Source organism: Aricia agestis, chromosome 4 (genome assembly GCF_905147365.1).
Source record: "Aricia agestis chromosome 4, ilAriAges1.1, whole genome shotgun sequence".
Classification (NCBI taxonomy): domain Eukaryota; kingdom Metazoa; phylum Arthropoda; class Insecta; order Lepidoptera; family Lycaenidae; genus Aricia; species Aricia agestis.
Window position 1 is genome coordinate 16210180 of NC_056409.1, and position 23459 is coordinate 16233638.

Consider the following 23459-nt stretch of genomic DNA (forward strand, 5'->3'; position numbering starts at 1 on the left):
AAGAAATTTAAACTTTAGGCTTTACACTAGTAGGTTAAAGAGCAGTAGCGAGTATGAAATGTATGATGATAAATTACTGAACCAATTGATATATAGGCATATACAGTAGTCTGTAGTGCAAATTAACCATTTTCAAAATTATTAATTTAAGCAAACATTCCCGTGTAAGATCGTTCGGCTGAGCGTAATTAAACTGAATGATTTACTTAACGTATGAAGTTATGTTACAATTATGGCCGCACGCGCCGTCTAAACATTAGACTTTAATAATTGTTTACATAATTAATAGTTCTGCGAAATCAAGTGCTAATAATAAAATTAATAACAATATTAATATTATCTGAGACCACCGCGTTCGATCAAGCCATTGCACAACGACGCTCGATCCTACAGTCGAACGCTTTCATAATGAGGGGTAAGCGATTCCGTAGACAGCTACGCCATCGTAAAGTTGTCGTAAATTAAGTGTTAAATAGGAGTCGCAACAAGATTCACACAGTTCATTATCGATACTATAACTATACTTCAACATGCGTACCTCCAGGTATTTATCATCCGCATACACGTGCGCGACTAACTGCTATGAGAATAATATGAAAAGATTTATAGAACTTTCCAGTAACTTTACCTGCGAAATTTTCGTAAATTGCTACTTGCTTCCAAACTGCGCCGCTTCATGTCACAGATTAGTTGATCCGCATGTCACATTAAAGCCTTGCTATCGTCGTAAAATGCTCGCGAACAATCCCCCGATACAAGCGGGTCAGGTCACAATGACCTCTGCATCATCACAATCGGTGGGCAGGAGATAATCTGCTCAGAACTGGCGCGCCGCCAGGCGGCCGTACTGCGGACTTTTCAATGAACCCATTCGAATGGAATATCTCTCGCAATGTTTCCATGAAAGAAGTCAAACGACATAAAAAGCCTTAATTTCGGCTACATTTTAAAGATTTCAAAGATGCTTCAATGACAACGAGGCTGAACTGTTTCAATGGCGAATGTTTTCTGGTTCCATTTAGCGAACATTTTTGATGATGCTTGGCATTTCATCATAAAGCTTTATATAATAAATAATATCTAAAAGAAATAAAAACAACACTAGTGAAATTATAAAAATCAAGTATACTATAAAACTATCTAATCAACGTAAAATAAAAAGGAAATATACAGTTATGATTATTGACACGAGTAGTTCTATTTCTGTGAGGATTTCAATATTTGTCCTTTATTTAGGTTACACAGGATCTACGTGCGACTCGCCCGCGGCCTGCACGTGACTCCTCCCCTCTCGCCCGAGGCGACTCACAAGAAATTCCAACATTCTGTCTCTTGCAGAAGTCTAGGAGTTTCCATGAAAAACAAAACTTCAAACCTTTCCGTCTGTCTTACTTGGACCATAATAATTTTAAAGATTCTTAAAGTAAATTAAATTTCAGTTTTTTGTCCTTCACATAATATTATGTGACTCACAACAGAGGGAAGACCAGTGAGTTCTAACTAGTCGTAACTTTTTTAAATTTATCAAAAAGTTTGACCAAAAATTTTACAATTACTGGTATTCGGTAACATTATGATGTCATAGATTCCACACTCATATCACTGGACTCATCCAAACATACAAATTGTAAACGTAATAATCGAATTAGTCATTAGACACGAACAGTTGAAGCTGTGTCTCTGTATTAATCATTTGTATCGCTCACAAATCACGCTGAACCATTACGTGTTGTATCGGAATCGAACAAACGTCAGTCTTGTAATAGAAACAATATTGTGTTATGAATTATTTCAGCGTCCGATAGTAATTGTGTTAGTTAATATTGCCTAGTATATTTGTTCGAATTTGAATGCGTTGCAGACTGGAAAGGCAGATTGTAGTCCATACGCTGTTGATGAATTAACGAAATACTGGCTGTGTAGTGTGTACATTGTACAATCATATCATATCTTTTTATATATATGTAGGATTTTTTCTTTTGCAGTATGTAATAAGCTTAATCAATAAACAAATAACTTTATTTAATCTGTGTCAATAGTCTATGTTGTGGTCTATGAATTTTTACTTGTTGTGTAATTTTTACTCTCTCTCGCGCGACGCCATAACGAGAAAACTGCTGTGTAATTTGGGTGATAAAATAAAATAAGTAACGAGCTAAAAAAATCTTAGACCTCATCTACATATATGAGAACTAATCTTATATCATCTCTCGGAATCGGCTCCAACGATTTTCGTGAAATTTAGTATATAGGGGGTTTCGGGGGCGATAAATCGATCTACCTAGGAATCATTTTAAGAAAATGTCATTTTATTCGTGTTTTGTCGAATACCGAGCAAAGCTCGGTCAAATTGCTAGTTTTTCTAAAGCAACAAAGATGACTTGAGGAAACACTTCTGTTATAACGCCATTTTTGTTTAGAAACCATTAAAACATTTAATTTCAATTAGCTATTGCATACAAAACATTTAATTTCAATTAGCTATTGCATACAATACAATGACTTTAAAAAGTGTCCCTCTCACATTTTAATTCCATAGTAAGCTTTTAAATAACTCTTTATAACGACTCTGTTGTTTCAGTGCCTGCATCATTCTAAAGGTAAAGATTTCCAACCAGAGTGATGAAAAGTCAGATGACTTTCCCTCGAACAAATATTTTGTTGTGTGTTTGTTTAGGGTGTTTCGGGCACACCACCCGATATTTTGGTGACGTCTCTGATGTCGTGTTATAAGGGTTAAAGTATAAAATTAATTTAGCGAAAAAATGGCAGTGGCTCGTGTGATAAAATTAAGAACATTGGACGTCTGGCAGTAGTACTGGTAAAGTAAAACCAACTTGTTCTTGACAGTAATAGTTTTTTAATGGAAAATGTATAATTAAAAAATATTGAATAATTGCCATTCCTGAAAGCTAATGATGTATTTTCTGTGTAATATGTACATATTATTGTGAAGATAGCGAAGCGAAGTGTTTCTTAAAAGCATTACAATGGCTATATCGAACAAAAAAACTGTTGGAACCCTTTGTTTTATGGGGGTGTTTGGTGGGTATGCTTTTCCGGGAGTGCTGGCAGAAGTGATGTCGTCGAATTTTCATCAAATCACATGACCGGCTGCGAGTTCAATGCCACTGAAGAAATTTTCACTTATTTTTTTTTGAGATATTAGTCCATACCTCCTCTAACTTCGCAGACCAAAACCAGGGCCGCTCCCTCCTCTAAAGGTCCGACGACACCGGACACGTCGGCGCCCGACTTGTCGTACAGCAGCATCTGATGCGGGGGAACTGAAACAAAATCATTGATAAAATATCATCGCACAAACACTTCATTCAGAGGTTAGAGATTTAGAGATCATAATTATTATTGGTGTTCAAGACCTCTCTTTAAATAAGGCCTCTACCATGATTTCCTATCTCGAAAGTCGTCGGACAAGTCGAAAAATATTAATATGAAAGAATGGCTGACATTGTGGGCCGATGGATGTTCTATAAATCAGTATGTAGTGTTATATTCCTTTTGTTTATATTCTACATGTTAGTAATAGCTAGCCATCGTGGACCAATGTGGAGAGGCATACACGTATAGTAATTTTTTTAAATGAAATAAGCAATTTTTTTAAGAAAGCAACTTCCGTCGCCCTTGGACACTCACAGCATCAGAAGACCTGCAAGTGCGTTGCCGGCCTTTTAAGAGGGAATAGGATAATAGGGGAGGGTAGGGAATGGAAGGGAAGGGAAAAGGAGAGGGTAGGGAAGGGAATAGGGTAGGGGATTGGGCCTCAGGGTAAACTCACTCACTCGGCGAAACACAGCGCAAGCGCTGTTTCACGCCGGTTCTCTGTAAGAACGTGGTATTTCTCCGGTCGAGCCGGCCAATTCGTGCCGAAGCTTGGCTTGCCCACGTATAATTTTTGTGTAAATACATTAAATTAAACATTTTAATAATATTATGTCAACCACAATTTACAAAACATAATTATTGCAAATCAATTATATTTTTTTTCTTTCAAACCAGCAACAGAATTTGTGTATATAAGTAAAATATTAGCTTATGAAACTAAAGATGAAACATCTATTCAATTGAAATAGTATCTTACTGTTTAAATTTAATTTATATTTCATCTTTGCTTGTTTCCTCTAGAAACGTAACTGGTAAAGCCACAATATCATTATATTTGAAGCACATTTACTGTGCAAATTGGCGAAGCAATAACAATAACAATAAGACTGGTACAATTCAATATCACTTAAGCCGATCGACGATCTCAAGAAAAATAAGACATTCTCAAATAGCTCTCTAGTATCGTTCGCTTTATATATTAATATTTAATTTATAATACCATCATGGTCTTATTACGATTCCATAGAATGTTTAAGCACAAAAACTTTGTGCACTACTTATTTTATGACTTTAGTACTACTAGAGTAATTTATTCATAGGCAGATAGTGGACACACGTAATTTTTTTATGAAGGGGGCACACGAGCAAACGGGTCATCTGATGGAAAGCAACTACCGTCGCCCATGGACACTCGCAACATCAGAAGAGCTGCAGGTGCGTTGCCAGCCTGTTTTTTTTATTGGGCTATGTCAAGGCCAAAAAATAAATCACGACTATCATTGACTTCGCATAACTGCAAAATAACTTAGGTAGGCCATTTGCCTATGAACCAATAATTATTTCTCTTGTTGTACTAACAGAGAAGTTGATTCCTATGCAAATCAGGGACCTAAGTAGTTTGGTGGCGTGACGTCAAACCCAGCTGACAGAACACAATTATTAATTAACATTGAATTGACAAATTCGACCAAATAACGTTGGTCTGTCAATCGCATAGGAATCAACTTCCTCGATGGTACAATGTCAGTTGATCGGTAATGTGAATAAAAGTTCACAAAGTAATTAAGTATAATATGAAGTAATTGTGTGATAGTTTTTTCGTGTTTCTACACATCACAGATAAGGTTTAATTGCATAGGAATCAACTACCTCGATGGTACAGATGTACATAATATGAAATAATTTGAATTATTATAATATATATATATATATATATATATATATATATATATATATATATATATATATATATATATATATATATATATATATATATATATATATATATATATATATATATATATGGATTTTCAATTGTGTTAGTAACGCTAAAACTCGAAAATGGCTTGAAGTTCACCGGGACAGCTAGTAATATAATATTTTAGTATTAAATTATATTATAAGTTTAGATGGTATTTAGAACAGATTATAATAGGTTGCGCATCTGATATTTTACTTGAATAGTTAAATATTATAATGATAGTTAACCTAGCATTTTACGAATAAATTACTATTCCGCTCACTCCGGCCCGCCGAGATCTATGAATACATGTTGAATATTAACGCAGTTGTGATAGTTAACCCCCATGCTGGGGCACTACAGGCCCCCGAGGAACCAACAAGGTCTTAAACTTGAATAAACTAGCCCCCGGAAGCAAAAATCCTCTAGAAACATTAGATTATGTATTTTAATCGACTCCTCGAATAAAATTAGGCATTAAAGGCTACGTTGAACCTTCGTACACCAATTTTCTTTTTCTCCGACCATTTCGTTGCCCAGATCTTATTAAAAATACACCACAAACGGGACTCATTAATACTGAAAAGCCACTCAAACGGCTATCGAACAAATATTTGTTAGCTCGGGTATAATTCGTGGATTTTCGTTGAAATAATTTTATTACTTTACAAACGTACGTGATTACAGAGCTCTTTGTGCTGCCGTCCCTTCGCTAATAAAAGATTCTCCGCAAAACGGCCTCTTGGCGCGAGCTGCCTAATGGATTTCAATGGAGTTGCATATATGTAGGCTCACTTTAAACTCTTTGTTCTGTATAAAAGTAATTTACTTCCCTCATCTCCTTTGCAGCGTCTTTCGTCGCCATGAATGGGGTAATTTCTTTCGCAGCTACTCCCGCGCTTATTGCTTTAGAATACTTTCACGGCAACGCAAAGAGCTGGATTGTGCTCGTTCCACAGAACCACGTCTTATTGGATAAATTTTCTTATTTCATAACATGTTGTATTGAGTTATGTTAATATTCATTCTGTCTCTTTTCCAGCAAAACATACACCGCAACTGAACTTAAAGTACCTATGGATAACTTAAGTTAAGCTTAACACAGAATACATTAATTGCAATTATAATTAATTATTATAAAAAATCGGCCAAGTGCGTGTCGGACTCGCGCACGAAGGGTTCCGTACCATTATACAGCAAAATTTGGCCAAAATTTGTATTTTTTGTATGGGAGCCCCCCTTCATTAGGTTTCCGTAGCCAAATGGCAAAATACGGAACCCTTATAGATTCGTCATGTCTGTCTGTCGGTCTGTCTGTCTGTCTGTCCGTCCGTATGTCACAGTCATTTTTCTCCGGAACTATAAGAGCTATACTATTGAAACTTGGTAAGTAGATGTAGTCTATGAACGGCATTAAGATTTTGATATAAAAATGGAAAAACCATAAAAAATTTTAGGGGTCCCCATAGGTACAACTGAAACATAACCTATACGCGTGGGGTATCTATGGATAGGTCTTTAAAAATCATTTTGAGGTTCCTTATATTATTTTTTTCTAACCTGAATAGTCTGCGAGAGAGACTCTTGCAAAGTGGTAAAATGTGTCTCGCCCCCCCTCTAACTTCTAAAGTAAGGGCATGATAAACCTAAAAAAATATATGATGTACATTACTATAAAAACTACCAACGAAAATTGGTTTGAACGAGATCTAGCAAGTAGTAAACATCAAATAAACTTTCATTAAATCAACTGAAATATAAAAATAAATGAAAAACTTTTTGATTTCATAAAAATAATCCTTACTGCTGCTGCGGAACCCTTCATAGGGGGGTCTAACTCGCACTTGGCCGGTTTTATTTTTTATTTTATTTTAAAATTATTATTAAATACTATACTACTAAATACTAAACTGTTGTAATTATTGATATAGAGCAGAAAAGGCCAAAAAATCACGTTTGTTGTATCATGTATGGGAGCCCCCCTAAAATATTAATTTTATTTTGATTTTAATATTTGTTATTTTAGTATGTGTTATAGCGGCAACAGATACACAATATATTCTGTGAAAAAAAAAGACGGACAGACAGACGGACAGACGGACAGCCAACTTAGTAATAGGGTTCGGTTTTTACCCTTTGGGTACGGAACCCTAACAAACTACATCTGGATACATGTCAAGATTTAAATAGAAAAGATTTAAATACAATGGTCTGAAATATTGGATAGCCCAATTACGCAATTATGAGTCCAAGAAATAAAAGAATGATCAAGAAATAGAAAATTATTTCTCTTTTCAAAAGAGAAACGAATAATTTTAAGCCGCTATAGAAATGTGTGGAATAAAAGATCTCTCAATCAAACACAATGAGATGATTTGAATAATAAATTCGAACAACTTTTATCCCAAACTAATTAGCAGATTTATTTCAATAGCATACTTCTCGTTCTTTTTATGAAACATGGCGATGCTTATAATAAAATATTTTGCATTTACTGACTAGTTTTTATTTTTACAGAATAATGTCCATTAGAACAAAATTCCAAACAATATCCTCATTTATTTCAATACTTTCTTTGTCAAGAGTACTCTGTTTTATGTACTTATAGCCATCATTTTAAGATTTATACTCTGTAATCTTTCTGTTCTATTAAATCTGTTATAAATACTTGCGGAACCCAACATGTTCCTATCGACACGCACTTCACATGTCTTGATGTAATGTTCGCCTTACACGTGCCACCCACACATTCACACAAAATTATGACCCATAAAAATATTATGTTGCTACTGTTTTCTATATAATCAAAAAGTAATAAAGTAGCCTCTTGTAAATGTCTTGGACACGTACGTCCGTCAGCAAATATTAGCCCACTCTAATTAATCAAAAATCGTTTGTATTGAACAGTACTATTCTTGGCAATCTGGTTAAAGACCAACTTAAATATTACTAGGTAATTATGAATCGTAAAAACCAAGAAGTAAATGTTAAAAATGTATCGTTCTGTTTACTCTTAGTATTTGATCTCAACAGATAAAATATATGCCAAAACTAAAACCAGATCCGTTCGCAAGTGGACATATTAAAGATTCAGGAGATTCCCAAGATGTTATAAGATTTATGAATGGAATGATAAAATAGCAATCAAAATAAAACTTTTTATCCGTTCACTAATTTTATTTTAAATTCGACCTGTCTCAAGCAGATTTTATCTGTGTCATTGTTACCGGGACGTTTTTATCAGTCCCCAGACCTCCGAGGCCCCGGACTGATAATTAAATGTCCGCGGGACGTCGCTACCGCCGTGTTCATAATGACTGAATTGATTCCCGCCGTTGTGGAATATGTAAGTGTATTATCTACGCTTACAACCTTTTGTTTTAATGTCTGCTTGATAATTGCTTCCTCTTACCTACACGTGTAAGTCACATTATCTTATCATACAATATCTTCTAATACGATGTATTCTAGACCATAATATCTTATTGGATTCGTTACATTCCATTTAGTGACATTAACCGAAATCTTTCTCGTGTTTCCTGTATCATAATCTACTCCAATGCAAACCAAGGAAATTAATGTAATGTAATAATTACTTAGATACACTTGTAAATTAGAGTCATGTCACATATCGATGTCCTATTTCAAATCGCAAGCTCCATGGCCGTTTTCTTCAAAATAACAAGTCAAGGCATTCAAATCCCATACATTTTGATATCTTATATCACTTTCAAAATTAGGGCATTCAAAATGACTAAGCACTCAGATTTTAACAGTAACAGTGTATCAATATCGTTAGCCAACGGCCACTCATTTGTACCCAAATTCACTCACCAATAACAACGAGGCGTATCTGGAAGTTTCTCGTCGGGGAGTTCTTGAAATCGACTCGACAACGGTACGTGCCCTCGTCGTCGAGTTGTACGGAGCTGAGTGTGAGCGCCGCGGGCCGCGTGATAGTCGCGAAGTACGCGCGCGGACCGAACGCGCCCGGATCTGACCACTGCAGCGCCTTGTTGAACGACCGCCCACGCACGTCGAAACTGAAAAAAACCAAACCAACCAAAAGGGTTGTACATATTGTTGAATGTTGTACCTAAGAGAGTTTTAGATGTTTAATTTGTCGCTAAGGAATGGACCCGACTCACACGAAGTGGTTTTTATTGACAGAAAAACTGTCAATAAGAATTTTCTCACCTTTCTACCTATCACCTGTCATCAGTTGAAACTCTGACTGAAAAAATATGGCACCCACGCCGATTCCGATCACTGTGGCTAGTTTCCTTGAAAACAGACCAGTTAGGAAGAAATAATTCATAAAACAAAATAAGTAATCAATATATTACGCGCAGCACCTACACAAGCACACTCTCTGTTTCTTTAGCCGGCCCAATATCACGTTCAATATCACGCTTCAATTTTATTGAACAGTTTATTTGACATTTAGATTGAAAGCATGTTCAATATCACCCTAGACGGTCAATAATAATACTACGCAATACGTTGCACAATAAAATTATTCGTCTAGGGGACCGCTTACTCTCTTTCTGCGAGAGAAAACTAGAAAATCTAGTTTAAATTACAAATTCTGCGGTTACACAAAAGCATGCTCTTACTTTAACCTCGAACAGTCATAAATGTTCAATTTCGTCTTCATCTTATCTTCTATATAAAATTCTCGTGTCACAATGTTATTCACCGTAGTCCTCCGAAACGGCTTTACTAATTTTTACCAAATTTTATATGCATATTCAGTTATAGATCTGAGAATCGGCTACTGGGTACTTTTTATATTGATAAGTGCATTAATTTGTTGAATAAATAATAGTAAATTATTACAACTCAAGACTGACGGCGACCATTGTTTGTGCGACGTGATAGCGATGGACGTTGCCATGGTGCCATACTTATTTAGTCACTTCAATAAAATAATACGGGCGAAATGCTTTATATGGCAAAGAAACGTTTGCCGGGACAGCTAGTAATATTGTATAAACATTAGGAAGAACGAAACGAAATTAATAAAAAAATTTAAAATTTAACACGAATTACAATTTACAACTAAATAATGTAGTGTTTTGTATCAAAAATACAACGTCACCACAACCACGGCTGGAGTTTATTCTGTTTACGTTTTAAAGTAAATTAAATCCATCGTTTTCAATTAGGTCGTTCCGGATTTATGGCCCCAAAGGCTGTCAAATTCTAGAAAAAAAATTTGAAGGTAACTGAAGTTTTTCAATTTCCGGACGAGCTCAACCTTCATCCTAATTTATACAGCAAGAAGCTTTGGGAATTGATTTGATTGTGCGCCCCGCTGTTCGCAGGTACGTTAAACAATTTAACTAGCTTTTTTATGAAGGTATTATCCCCGAAACCTTTATTTCCTCTGTTATTATTATTTTGGTACTTATTGCGATACGTTTTACATGTAAGCCCGCTCTGAATGAAATTGTTATTCTTAAATAAATGCTTTGTTCGGCTGCTCCACTGTGATTCTGCTTTTATATTTCAATTGAATACATATTTGAAAGGAATTTTATTTTCTCTGTGCACAAAAACTTAGGTTATTTTTAATCCTGGCGATTATTTATAGTATTACCCGCATTAGATGATTTACAAAATGGACGTTAATTTAAGCCACAATTGGTATCTAATAACTATACACCTAATATATATTACGCCACACTTTTTCAGGCACTAAATTAGGATGAGAGTTCATGAATACAGTATTGTTTAATATGGGCTTAAGTCAATTCGCCTCTTATTCGCCAATTATCTATTTTTTCAAAAACAATGAAATCTAAAAGATACGTGATTATTTCATAGACAAAACGCGGTCGACGAAGACGCTAGTCTTAGTACGTAAGTGTATTTCCGAAAGGTAATTGGATCGACTTTGCTCGGCTTCCTCTCATCCGTTTACGCTGTCAACGGTTCATTAGCCCCGTCTTAATATTATTAATCAAACGCCGGAGTGACTGATATAAAATAGTAAGACTACCAACTCGTTTTAATCCCTTACGATTTTATCTTTCGCACACGGATACAATTTTTAACACCCGAAATTCTTAATGTTTTTGTCAAAAGTTTATGTTTCAAATAACTAAGTGGTCTATGTTCACTTTAACGATTTACTACTAGGCAAATTAAAATTAACGTAGGATTTTCTATCAAAATAACAAGGTAACAAAACAACTTTCCCAAGTACATTAGTAATAGTTAGTAATAGTTTTAGAATTTGTCTTAGTTTTAGTAATATAAGCACTAGTATTAGTTTAGTTTGCGCACCTACACGATTTTTATATCATTCCCAATTTTCTATCGTAGCTACAAAAGGTTGACTGGTAGAGATTGCTTTGTAGCAATAAGTTCGCCTTTTGTACATCAATTAGTAATATATATTATTGTATCTTTCGTATTATGTACTGTATTTTGGTATGCAATAAAGAGTTATATTATTATTATTATTATTATTACATAAGGTCAATTTGAACCCGGTTTCAAAGGGCACGGCTCCCTACCATCACGGCTAGTCAGCCAACATAACAACTCCTGTCGTTTAGCTCTAAACTATAGGCACCTCATCTTATCCTACCGTCCGCTATTCATCCCCAAAAGAAATATTACCTGTAGATAGGTTTTCCGCCGCTCTTCCGAAACCAGAGCACCATGTAGACGCGGTCCTCGGCGGCGTCGGGCGTGACGTCACACGGCAGCGACGCCGTGCGCCCCAGCACCGCATCCACGTCCACCGTCGACACTGGAATACAAGAAAAATATTAAACCTTTATTCTTCTACTATAAAATGAGAAAGTGAGTAAGGATAGATGAACTTGGGGCGATATAACCCACAATTAGCCTCACAATACTGCATCGCGCTATCGCAGTTTTGGAGAACGGCAAGATAAGGATGTTGTATAAAATATATATTATAATATACAACGTCTGCGGTCTTGAGCCTGACCGAGCGTGCTATCTCGCTTGGTCGGAAGATATTCCTTTTCGGCCGCCACTTACATCGTATGTACATATAAACACTTTTACCACGTTATAAGTATTATCGAGGTTTTGGTTTAAAAACGTGGGCTTCTTATTACGGGTTTTTTACGGTGAGCTTGCGATACTAATAATACATAATTGTATAAATTTTTTTAACGGTAAATAAAAACATATTATTTTTAATGACTTAATATGTATTCGGAAGTCACATACTAAATTTTTGTGGATAATTTATTGGAACATTGGAGAAATCAGTACCTATATCAATAAAACCCTACTACATACACAACTATTTCTCAGTAACTAAACTTTACATTGTTATATAATCATAATATCAAACCTGTCAGATTATTCTTGAATCCCTGTTCAAAGTAAGCTTTATCATATTTCTCTGTGTTGAAAATAACAAACATATAATACAATAAAATTTGAGACAGCTTTCGACACCAGTTCCTTATTACGCAAATGACAAAAATTATTCCTTAAATCTCATTTACATTAAAAAGAACTCTTTTAGGATCGCCGTTAAAGTTATATTTATTACATGTAATATTAAAATCTTGTAAAGAAGATAAGATATTAAGTTATAAATATAGAAAAAGGTTCTGTAATTTTAAAGAAGCAGTAAATAATTTGAGTGAGAGATATCACCTACATTGTATTCAGTATTGTTAATAATTATTGTACTATTCCTAGTTTTTTTTTACAATTTTTATTACATCGCTGGCCCCGGGCAATAAAGTGGTAAACGCCGGTTACGCCCTTTTTAATATTATTTGAATTTTGGCTCCTCTTAGCTAATATCGGTCTATCACCCCTATTTTTTTCATATTTTATTTTTATTTTGTTTCTCCTGTAAAAAACGAGTTTTGATATGACGCCTTTATTGCCCGGAGCCTTTCATAAAAAAATATTTTATTTCTTATTTATAATCCAGTTTATCCAACTTTTACATTAATATTGAGAACATTTTTTGCTTCGTGGAACAAGGTAGAATCATTCGTTACAGATAATTTTCTTTACGGACTTCAATTTCACTTAAGACGCGGACCCCTAAAAATTAGTTAATATAAGGCACTTTCTTACTTTTTTATAATAAAATAAGGAAAAAGTGTAGAAAGGAATCCCCGGTGTAATGCATTTATTCATTACGCCAGTAATTTAATGAAAACGCCGGAGTTGAGTCGGTGTCGGCGCGCTCACACACAAAAATACCTACAATATTATAGTAATGTATTATTATAGGTTGTATTGTATATCCTACTTCCTACTAATATTATAAAGGCAAAAATTTGTTTGGATGTATGGATGTATAGATGTATGGATGTGTGGATGTGTGGATGTGTTGATGTGTGGATGTATGGATGTTTGTTACTCTTTCACGCAAAAACTACTGAACGGATTTGTATAAAACTTTACAATAATATAGTTTATACATCAGAATAACACATAGGCTACAATTTTAACCGACTTTCAAAATGGGGGAGGTGTTATGTTCGTTTTCTTATGTTCAACGATTACTCCGCCGTTTGTTAACCGATTTTCAAAATTTTTCCTTTGGTATGTAGGGTATCATCCCAATTTGGTATCATATTCCCAAAGTGGTAATCTGATAAAGGATCCATAAGTAATCAAGGTAACTCCTTAAAAATTTTATGGGGAAAATTGTGGTGACTTCGGTTTCGTGAGAAGTACTCGTATTCTAAGCATATGCTACAAACAAGTAAGATTTTGCACCGAGGTATACCTGGTATACCGTGGTTCGGAAGGTGCTGAGAGAACTCCTGATTCTTTATAGATACAAGTTTCGGCGTTGTTTTAAGAACGGAAAGCATATGCTTCTATGCAAATTACATTCATCATCATTTCATCACTACCATAATATTATACCATGCATCGTCCCATGACTATGAGCCTTTTCATAGTCTTTTAGATTGAGGCTCGAGTTTGTAAAGCGATAATTTAAAAAAATCTATACTTAATATTATAAACCTGAAGAGTATATTTGCTTCAATGCGCTAATCTCAGGAACTACAGGTCCGATTTAAAAACTTATTTCAGTGTTAGATATCTCATTTATCGAGTAAGGCTATAGGCTATATTGTATTATATTATCACGCTAAGACTAATATGACCGAAGAAACTCAGGAAAATGTGGTAAAAACGGGGAAAATATTAGAAAGGGTTTATCTCACGAACTGCTGGAGCAATTTTTGTAGCAATATTTGGCATTTATATAAAGTAGACCACGTGAAAGGAGTATTTATAGCTATTTTTATTCGAAAATGTACGGTTTCTGTGAAATTCTTAATTTACGCGGGCGAAGCCACGCGGGACATCTAGTTTATTATAGATTGCTATTGAGCAAAATTTTTCAAAAATTCCCACTATCGAGGTATTAAACATGGAAATAACTTTTCGTAGAGTGAAGTGAGCTCATGGTTCCGGCCCGGGTTAATACAACAAAAATTTCACACTACGAAAATTTATTTCCTTGTTCAATTATTACTGAAGATCGCCCAATGGTCGAAATTCGACCTTAAATTTAATTATCTTCTTTTTTTGGTTCCCTGTTTTAAGGCATTGACTATTTGAGATTTAATTAAAAAAAAACATCCATTTTAAATAATTTTTAATTTGACAACGGACTTAAACCATAAACGAAAGAGTATAATTTTTTTTTATTTTTTTATATAATGTTTTATTTGTTAAAAAATGTATGACAAAAGCATAATTTCAAAATAATATTAGCTCAATGCACTCCTTCACCATATCCATACTGTACATACTAATTATACTAATATTATTATAAATGCGAAGTGTGTCTGGCTTTCTGTCTGTCTGTCTGTCTGTTACCACTTTACGCTCCAACCTCTGAACCGATTTTGCTGAAATTTGGCATGGAGATACTTTGAGTTCCGGGAAAGGACCTAAGATTGTTTTTATCACGGAAAAATGTACGGTTCGCGCGATAAAGAATTTTGGCGCAACGGAGTTGCGGGCGTCATCTTATTACAACTCAAGACTGACTTCGACCTTTATTTGTGTGACGGGATAGCGATGGACGTTGTCATGGTAACATACTTATTAGGTCACTTCAATCTATACTAATCTATACTAATATTATAAATGCGAAAGTATCTCTGTCTGTCTCGCTTTCACGCCAAAACTACCGAACCGATTGTAATGAAATTTTGTATACAGATAGTCTAAAGCCTGAGAAAGGACATAGACTACTTTTTTACTGGAACAAGGGGTTGTAAGGGGGTGAAAATACGAAAATTTGTTCAAATTAAGTTAGTTCTAAATTCAGACTAGATGGCGCCGTGCGTCTCTTACATCGCGCTAACGCTTGCCCAACATCTTTCTATAAGAGGTGGTATCATTATATATTCGAATTTCGATTTTTTTCGGTTGTTAACTCTATTTTACGTTATTAATTATAAGTCAGTACTTTATATTATATATAGTGACCTTATGCCCGAATTTCACCAAAGACTGTTAAAGTTAACGCTCGAATTAGTATCACGTTACCTCTTTCATTTTTCTTATGAATGAAAGAGAAGACATGACATTTTAACAAGCTGTTTACAACACTAACATACGTTGGTGAAATTGGGGCTAAACCTATCAATGATAAATAGTTTATGGGTAAAGCTGTGTAATTGGGGGGCTAAATAAGCTTTCAAATTTGGCATAATATATAAAGTTTAATTTTAAAAAATGAAATATTATGTGCACACTGCACAGCTGTTTTGATATAAGAGACACAAGGGTTTTTTTTTTATAAAAGCTTTTGACACCAATTTTGTTGACATCGCGCGCTATAAACTGAAGTCCACGCGGACGAAGTCGCGGGCAACAGCTAGTAAAATAATATGGGCGAAATACTTTATATGGCAAAACAACAGTTGTCGGATCAGCTAGTAAAAGAACTTTGCAAAATTTCAATCACCCACGTTTCCGCATTTTTGTCAAAAGGGATACAAAGTTTTTCGCTCGCGTATTAATATAATAATTTATCAGTTAGGTCTAGCATTTGATGCTAGACCTAACTGATAAATTATTATATTAAGTTGCGAAGAAGTTTATTTATCGCGCGGCAACTATTTATTTTTTTACGTCTCTCAAAGTATCTTCATACTCATATCTAAATTAGTTTAGCGGCTCTGACGTGAAGAAGTAACAGACAGACAGACACACTTTCACATTTAAAATATTAGTAAGGATTAATTAAATTGTTTTAGACGCTTTTAATTAGAGATATGTTATTATACCAACCAGCTTGGCGATTTTCGTGACATTGACCTTAACTTGGCTGTAACTTAGTCGGTTAATAAAGTGGACCATTATTTTTAATCATTTCAAAAATAAAAACTTTGTAGGTACCTAATTCCCCCTTTTTTTAACTCGAAGAAAGATATGACGAAATTAAGTCTTCTGGTGAAATTTCCATTTTAGTACCAACATTTATCTCCGCTTAGTAATTGGAGTTCTCTGTTGCTCTCTATGCATAATTTATTATTATATTCAGGCTATGAAATAAAGGAGGATATTTTACCGCGAAGTAGTAAAATGAATTATGCTTCCTTAATTACAGACAAATATTTTCGTTTTATTACTAGACGTTTAGTAAAATAGTGCAGTTTTATGACAGCGGAGCTCAGAGCGCTGTCGTAACACTTGTGAAAAATAAAAAAAATAAAACATGTGGAGGTATATTATATCATAAAGTTAATATACCTAGCGGATAAGAGCAACAATCTCGAGTTGTCAAACGTAACCAAAATTGGTTTTCATCTGTGTGAAAAATATGTGTACGTATACACTTACACAAGATTGATTGAACATGAGATTAAATTGTCAACGTGCGGCACGTGCCGATGGCAGGTATCCGATGAAAATGTCATTTTCATATATATATATATATATATATATATGTATATATATATATATATATATATATATATATATATATATATATATATATATATATATATATATATATATATATATATATATATATATATATATATATATTTTTTTTTTTTTTTTTTTTTTGTATTCGATCTACAATCAGTCGCCAGACTATAATTAGATGTTTTGAATGATTGAATGGCGTTTAAGAGAATCTGAAGCCAGTGCTTCATACTCTAATCAGTGAAATACGAGTAAGTGGTTTCTTTTCAATCTTTTAACCACGTTGCGGGAGTCGAGCAGTTCCTGGGCAAGGGGGTTTACATAATTGGTAAGGCGTATGGCGTGCTGATTTTTATAGCGTTCAATCTCAGTGGCCACAGTTGGTACATTTAGGTACTCATGTACTTCGCTGGATCTAGTAAACCATGGAGCTTTGGCTATGTTCCTTCTAATATTATTTTGCACTCTTTGGAGGCACATGATATTGCTTTTACAGGCAACTCCCCATATTGGAATTCCATATGTCCAAATAGGCTTTAATGTGGTGATTTTCTTCCTAACAGCCAGTTCAGGTTGCGGAACTTAAGGTTGATTTGATCTCGCTTTGCTTTAATATGATTTTTCCACGTGATTCGTCGGTCCAGATGAAAACCCAGGTACTTTACACAGTCTGTCTGAGGTAAAGCACTATTCTCTAGGTATACTGGGGGACAGTTACCTCTTCTTAGGGTAAAGGTGATGTGATTTGATTTGAGTGCGCTAGCTCGAATGCGCCACTTTTGGAACCATGAGGAGACTAAATTTAGGACATGCTGGAGTTTTTCACTGGCTTTTTCATGGTCATTATCAACGGCCAGGTAAGCAATATCATCAGCGTATGTCGCAACACTCACGTCGGCAACGGTGGGAATATCGGACGTGTAGAAGTTATACAACACAGGACCTAGAACAGAGCCTTGTGGGACTCCAGCTCTTATTGGGTACAGCGAAGATCTAGCTTCTCCTTATTTGACCTGAAATAGTCTATCGCTCAAGTAGGACTTTATAATGTGATACAAGGAGTGCGGTAAGAGTCTTTTTATTTTTGCGAGTAATCCTTTGTGCCAGACTCGATCAAATGCCTGTTGCACGTCTAGAAAGGCCGCTAAGCAGTAATTCTTGTTTTCGAGACATTGTCTTATGACGTGATATACGCGATGGACTTGTTCAGTTGTGGAGTGCCCTAAAAAAACCATCCAAAAGTAAGAAAATGGACGCTTTGGAAGCACTAGAAGTCAACAGACATAAAAATATGGAAAATTATTAAACGACCAGACATGTCTATGAAATTCAATATTATTACAACACATTTCAATTATTACTAGCTCTCCCGGCAAACGTTGTTTTGCCATAAAATGATTTTCCCTGTTTTCCTGCTTTTCTCTTGAAGTTTTTTCTGTTTTTTTTTTTCTGTAGACCTCACGGAGCCCGAGGCCTTTCCAACGAATGCAAAACCGTGGAAATCGATTCGTGCGTTCTGGAGTTACAGCGCAGGAAGGAAAACCCGACTTATATTTATATACTAGCTGTGCCGGTGAACTTCGTGTCACTTAAAAACCTTCCCTGGACTTCTACGAATATTTTAAGACTAAAATTAGCCCAATCTGTTCAGCCGTTCTCGAGTTTTGCGCTTAGCAACACATTCAGCGACTCATTGTTATATTATATATTAGAATTTAGATTACTTGTACATTAATTTATATGTAGGTACAATTCACCGCATTTTTTTTTGACCTGATATATTTTGTTAATTTTACTTATATATTTTATGGACATTTTATTATATTCATTTATTTTCTTATTTATTTAAGTTTACATTGGTATAATATTAACATTTTTATAATTTTTAATATTATGGACAATTCAATTAAATTATTGGTGATGTAATGTAATTGGACAATTGTCTCGTTATTAATTTAGTTTGACATTGTGTACCTTAATTTTTTGACATTTAAAAATTTGATAGTTATTTTTGTGACAGGTTTTAATCGGAAAATTTAAAAACAATTATTATTTATTTTTAGGATCTGACATCTGTTTATGTGATATAAGGTTATTTGTCAATATAAAATGGGTAAATCCAACTAAATATTAATTTTAACATCAGTAGAAAATAGTCCAGTAACCAAATTGTAAAAAATACTATGATGCTGACCCTACCCTAATATTTGTTTTGATTATATTTAATTATTTAAGTGTAATTTCACGGAAACCGTACATTTCCCGCAAATATACGGTTTCCGTGAATACGTGAGAGAGCCATGCTTAGGCACGAATGGGCCGGCTTGACCGGAGAAATACCACGTTCTCACAGGAAACCTTGCTGTTTCACGCTTGGTATAAAATAAATTACAATATTTCGCGGTCCGTAAACGAACTTTCGCTTTATAATATTATAGTTAGATATAGATAAAGCGCTAAGATACATACTGGTAACACAAAATCGAAAAAATCTAGCTGTATCTAGATCTAGCCATTTTATTGCTTTTATGCGTCATACGCGCGCCTCATTTTCTGTCCCTTATCTGTTGATGATGACTGATGAGTGTTTGAAGTTAAATATACGAGTCCAAAGGTCGAACCATTATAAACTGATTTAGTGGGGCACAATATTAGTTAATAGTTTCGATGTTCCCGAGTGTTTGTGACGTTCATCAGAAGATGTTTGCTCGAGTTAAACGGGTCTGACGTGTGGTCATTAGTTCATTTACAAACTACAACTTACGGTCCATCGGTTGAGTAAAGCTCGTGTTACTATTAGTGGAATTGGTTCGTAGGCGAATGGTGAACCTACGTCATTTGGTCGGATCATTTCAAACCCACAGAAAAGGGTAAATATGAATCACAGAACGGTCTTTATACTCTGTGGGCGAATCTACGTGAATTGGTCAGTTTATGTTAAACCTAGCAATCACGGACAATATTGACTTGATTCACAATATTATTACATGACTAAATATTGTAGGTCCGTCCATTATACTCGGGGTGGCAGTGTGGGGACACCGCCGCCCATTGCACCGAGTCCCAGAGAGAGCCGTGATGTGCATGGTGCTCCTGCACATCGTGGCCCCCGTGTGGGCCTTTCTAAGCGTCCCCGCAGGGTGACCTAGATAAGCCTGCATGTTTTGATGAGTCTGCGAGACGCGGACAACCGTTGGTATAGTTGTGGTGGGTTGATCGTGCCCGTAACTTTGCCTAAGCGTGGAGGGAGCACCATGGGGTTTTAGTGGGTAATCTCTTAGAGTCCCACATACCCCGGCCGATGTCCCCAATCCGTTGAGAATGCGAAAAAAAGGGGGTTCCCCATGTTAAAAAGGTGGTGTCTAATGTCTATTAACAATCATAATATTATTGTTTTCCCCATGTAAATTAATTTATTTAATTGTACCTACATTTATACAAGTGGTGATAACTGATCGGAGAGTTGTGAGTTCAAATCATCTTTCGCTATTCAATGTGCTGAAAAACACCCCTGACGAAAATATAGGGTTTTTGTTAGTTTTATATGTGTCTCTCGCTTTATGTGCACTGCTTTTTTTGCTGCTACACAACGAATGAACCCGTTAAGCTACGTTAAGAAGAATCTCCAGAGTTATTAACAATGTTCAAAGTTATTTTCAAAATCAATAATAATAATATGATATAATAACAAAAAAACATACACACTTAATTTTTTTTCAATAGATATAATATGCCATTGATTATTATCACATCAAAGATAATAATATTATCTCAAAGCGTATTGTATCGTGATCTCCTCAAGACAGTATAATGCCGTGAAATAAAGCTTTTATTAGACAATGACAGTGAAAACGGTCGTCTTCTCCAAAATTATAGGTATCTTGAAGGAAGATAAATAAAATTTGACGACATAACGTTTGGCTCACACCCATTTATAAGAAAATAATAGCCATTGAAACACTACCATAATAGAACTCGCATTTCGACAAAAATTCTAACTTACAAATGCAATATTGTGTCGAAATTTTTGTTAGAAAATATAATAGCTTTTTTAATTCTTTATCTTCTTTTTGTCTTCTTTTCTTTTTTAATTTCCGCTTGCGGTGTAGAGATTTTATTTAGTAGTATAAATTATAATTGTCAATAAATGTTTTAGTTATGCTTTAATATTATAAAGTCGAAAGTGTATTTGTCAGTCTGTTACTTTCCACGCCCAAACCGCTGTAACGATTTTGAGGTAATTTAATATGGAGATACGAGATAAGTCCCGGGAAAGGACATAGGATAATTTTTTTCCCCCAAAAAAGACGTGTACGGCCCCTGCGCGATAAACGAGGTTGCAGACGCCATCTAGTAATTTAAATAAGCTCAAAGACAGAAAACGCTTATTGAGCGGAAAAATAGCTCACATCAGGTTGTAATCCTGTGATCACAACTTGATGTGAGCCACAACACGAATTTCGCGTTGTGGCTGTTTTACTGTTATAACAGCCACAACGCGAAAGTCGTGTTGTGGATCTAATAAAAACGGCCACGACGCGTTGTGGCAATCACAGAACGACCAAAATAGCGAAATTCATGCCGTGGCTGACATACTATTCGATCTCGACGCGTTGTGGCCATGATGAAAAGCCATGACGATGGAATATTAATAACGACGCACATTACTTTTCAATATTGAGCCTTTTTTTTTTTTTTTTTTTTTTTTTTTTTTACATGGGGAAATGCGTTACGCATCCCCGGCGGATTGGGGCATCGGCCGGGGTATGTGGGACTCTCCGAGGAACTACCCACTAAAACCCCATGGTGCTCAACTCACCGCTTAGGCAAAGTTACGGGCACGATCAACCCACCGCAACTTTGCCAACGTTTGTCTGTGTCAGACCCATCAAAACATGCAGGCTTTTCTAGGTCGCCTCGCGAGGTGGCCTAGAAAAGCCCACACGGTGGCCGCGATGTGCAGGAGCACCATGCGCATCACGGCTCTCTCTGGAACTCGGTGTAATGGGCGGCGATGTCCCCACACTACCACCCCGAGTATCCTAGCTAAGAAAAGGCGCTGCGGCCACTCCGTGGTGCGCGTCTTCTTCTCGGCCGTCTCAAGGGGTCGAACGCCTCCCGTTCTCTCCTGCGCTCGGCCTCCTCCTTTGCAGTGATTACATCCTGGGCAAAGTCATTCACCGCCTGCCACGCAATCTCGCTGGTCAACATTGCCCGGATTAATGATGGCAGGGAGAGGTCCACTCCAATGGCAGCCGTAAGGGCCGCGCGTTGTTCCGTCCAAGATGGACAGGTCGACAATGTGTGTTCGGCCGTGTCCATTTCGTTAAGGCAGTGGTGACACCTTGTGTCACTCTCTCTCCTCGCGATCTGGCACAGGTACCGACCAAAGCAGCCGTGCCCGGTCAGCATCTGTGTCAGATGGAAGGAGAGTGCTCCGTGTCTCCGTTTTACCCACTCTTTAAATAGTGGGCGGATTGCTTCTATCAGGGCGACGCTTACCAGCGGTTCCTGCAAACGCTCCGCCCAAAGGTCTAACGACCTCTCGCTCGCCTCAGCTCTCCACCGACGTATGACGTCCGGGACGGGGTTGCTGCCTCCCGCGCGAACCGCTGCGCAACGCCAATAAACGTCGGCAAGAGCTTCTGCGTCGATGTCCCACGGGACACTCCCAGCGAGTAGGCATGCCGCATCGCGGGAGATGGTACGATACCCACGCACCGCTCGCGTCGCCATCACTCTTTGCAACCGCCCCAGTACAAGCCTATTGACGGCCGACAGTCTCCCAGCCCAAATCGGAGCTCCGTACATGGACATGGAGCGGATAACGCCCATGTACAGGCGCCGACATGCTAAATTTGGGCCTCCGAGGTTCGGGAGCAACGATGCCAAGGCCCCTGCGGATTTGGTTACCCTGTCAGAGAGCCGACGAAAGTGCTCCTTGAAGGACCATCGACCGTCTAGGATGAGTCCCAAATAGGTGAGTGTGGGAGTAACTTTTATAGTAGTTCCTCAATATTGAGCCTAGACTGGAAACGTTTTCGTAGATGTCCTTATGAAACATTTTTTTTTATTTTATAAAATCACTGCATAACGTCTTTGTTATCATTAAATACTAGATGACGCCCGCGACATCGTTGCGTCAAAATTCGTTTATCGCGAGGAACCCGTACATTTCGCTATTTGGTCGTTCTGTGATTGCCACAACCTTGTTGTGGTTGTTTTATTGTGGCAACAACGCGATGTGAGCTGTTTTTTCGCTCAATGAGTGATTTCGATCTTTGAGCGTAACATATAGATAAACATTAAGTTTAGAAATTAATATTTAAATTCATATTGAAACAGCATTAATAACTGAGATTGAGGTCGCAGACACGCTAGGTCCGATAGTAGTTAGGGAAAAGTTACGTCCTACTTAAGTATAAAATCCGTCCTTTCGGAAGCTTTCGGTACC

The 23459-nt window shown here is 36.3% G+C and overlaps 1 protein-coding gene across 1 annotated transcript in view; it reads right to left on the minus strand.

Annotated features, from left to right (window-relative positions):
• Positions 1-23459, minus strand: part of LOC121725940 (synaptogenesis protein syg-2-like) — a 129582-nt gene that overhangs the window by 23463 nt on the left and 82660 nt on the right. The window contains exons 2-4 of the mRNA XM_042113139.1: positions 11714-11846; positions 8918-9126; positions 3177-3287 (exon numbers count right to left, since the gene is read on the minus strand). Coding sequence (XP_041969073.1) covers positions 3177-3287; positions 8918-9126; positions 11714-11846 — 453 coding nt within the window. The remainder of the gene's footprint in view (positions 1-3176; positions 3288-8917; positions 9127-11713; positions 11847-23459) is intronic.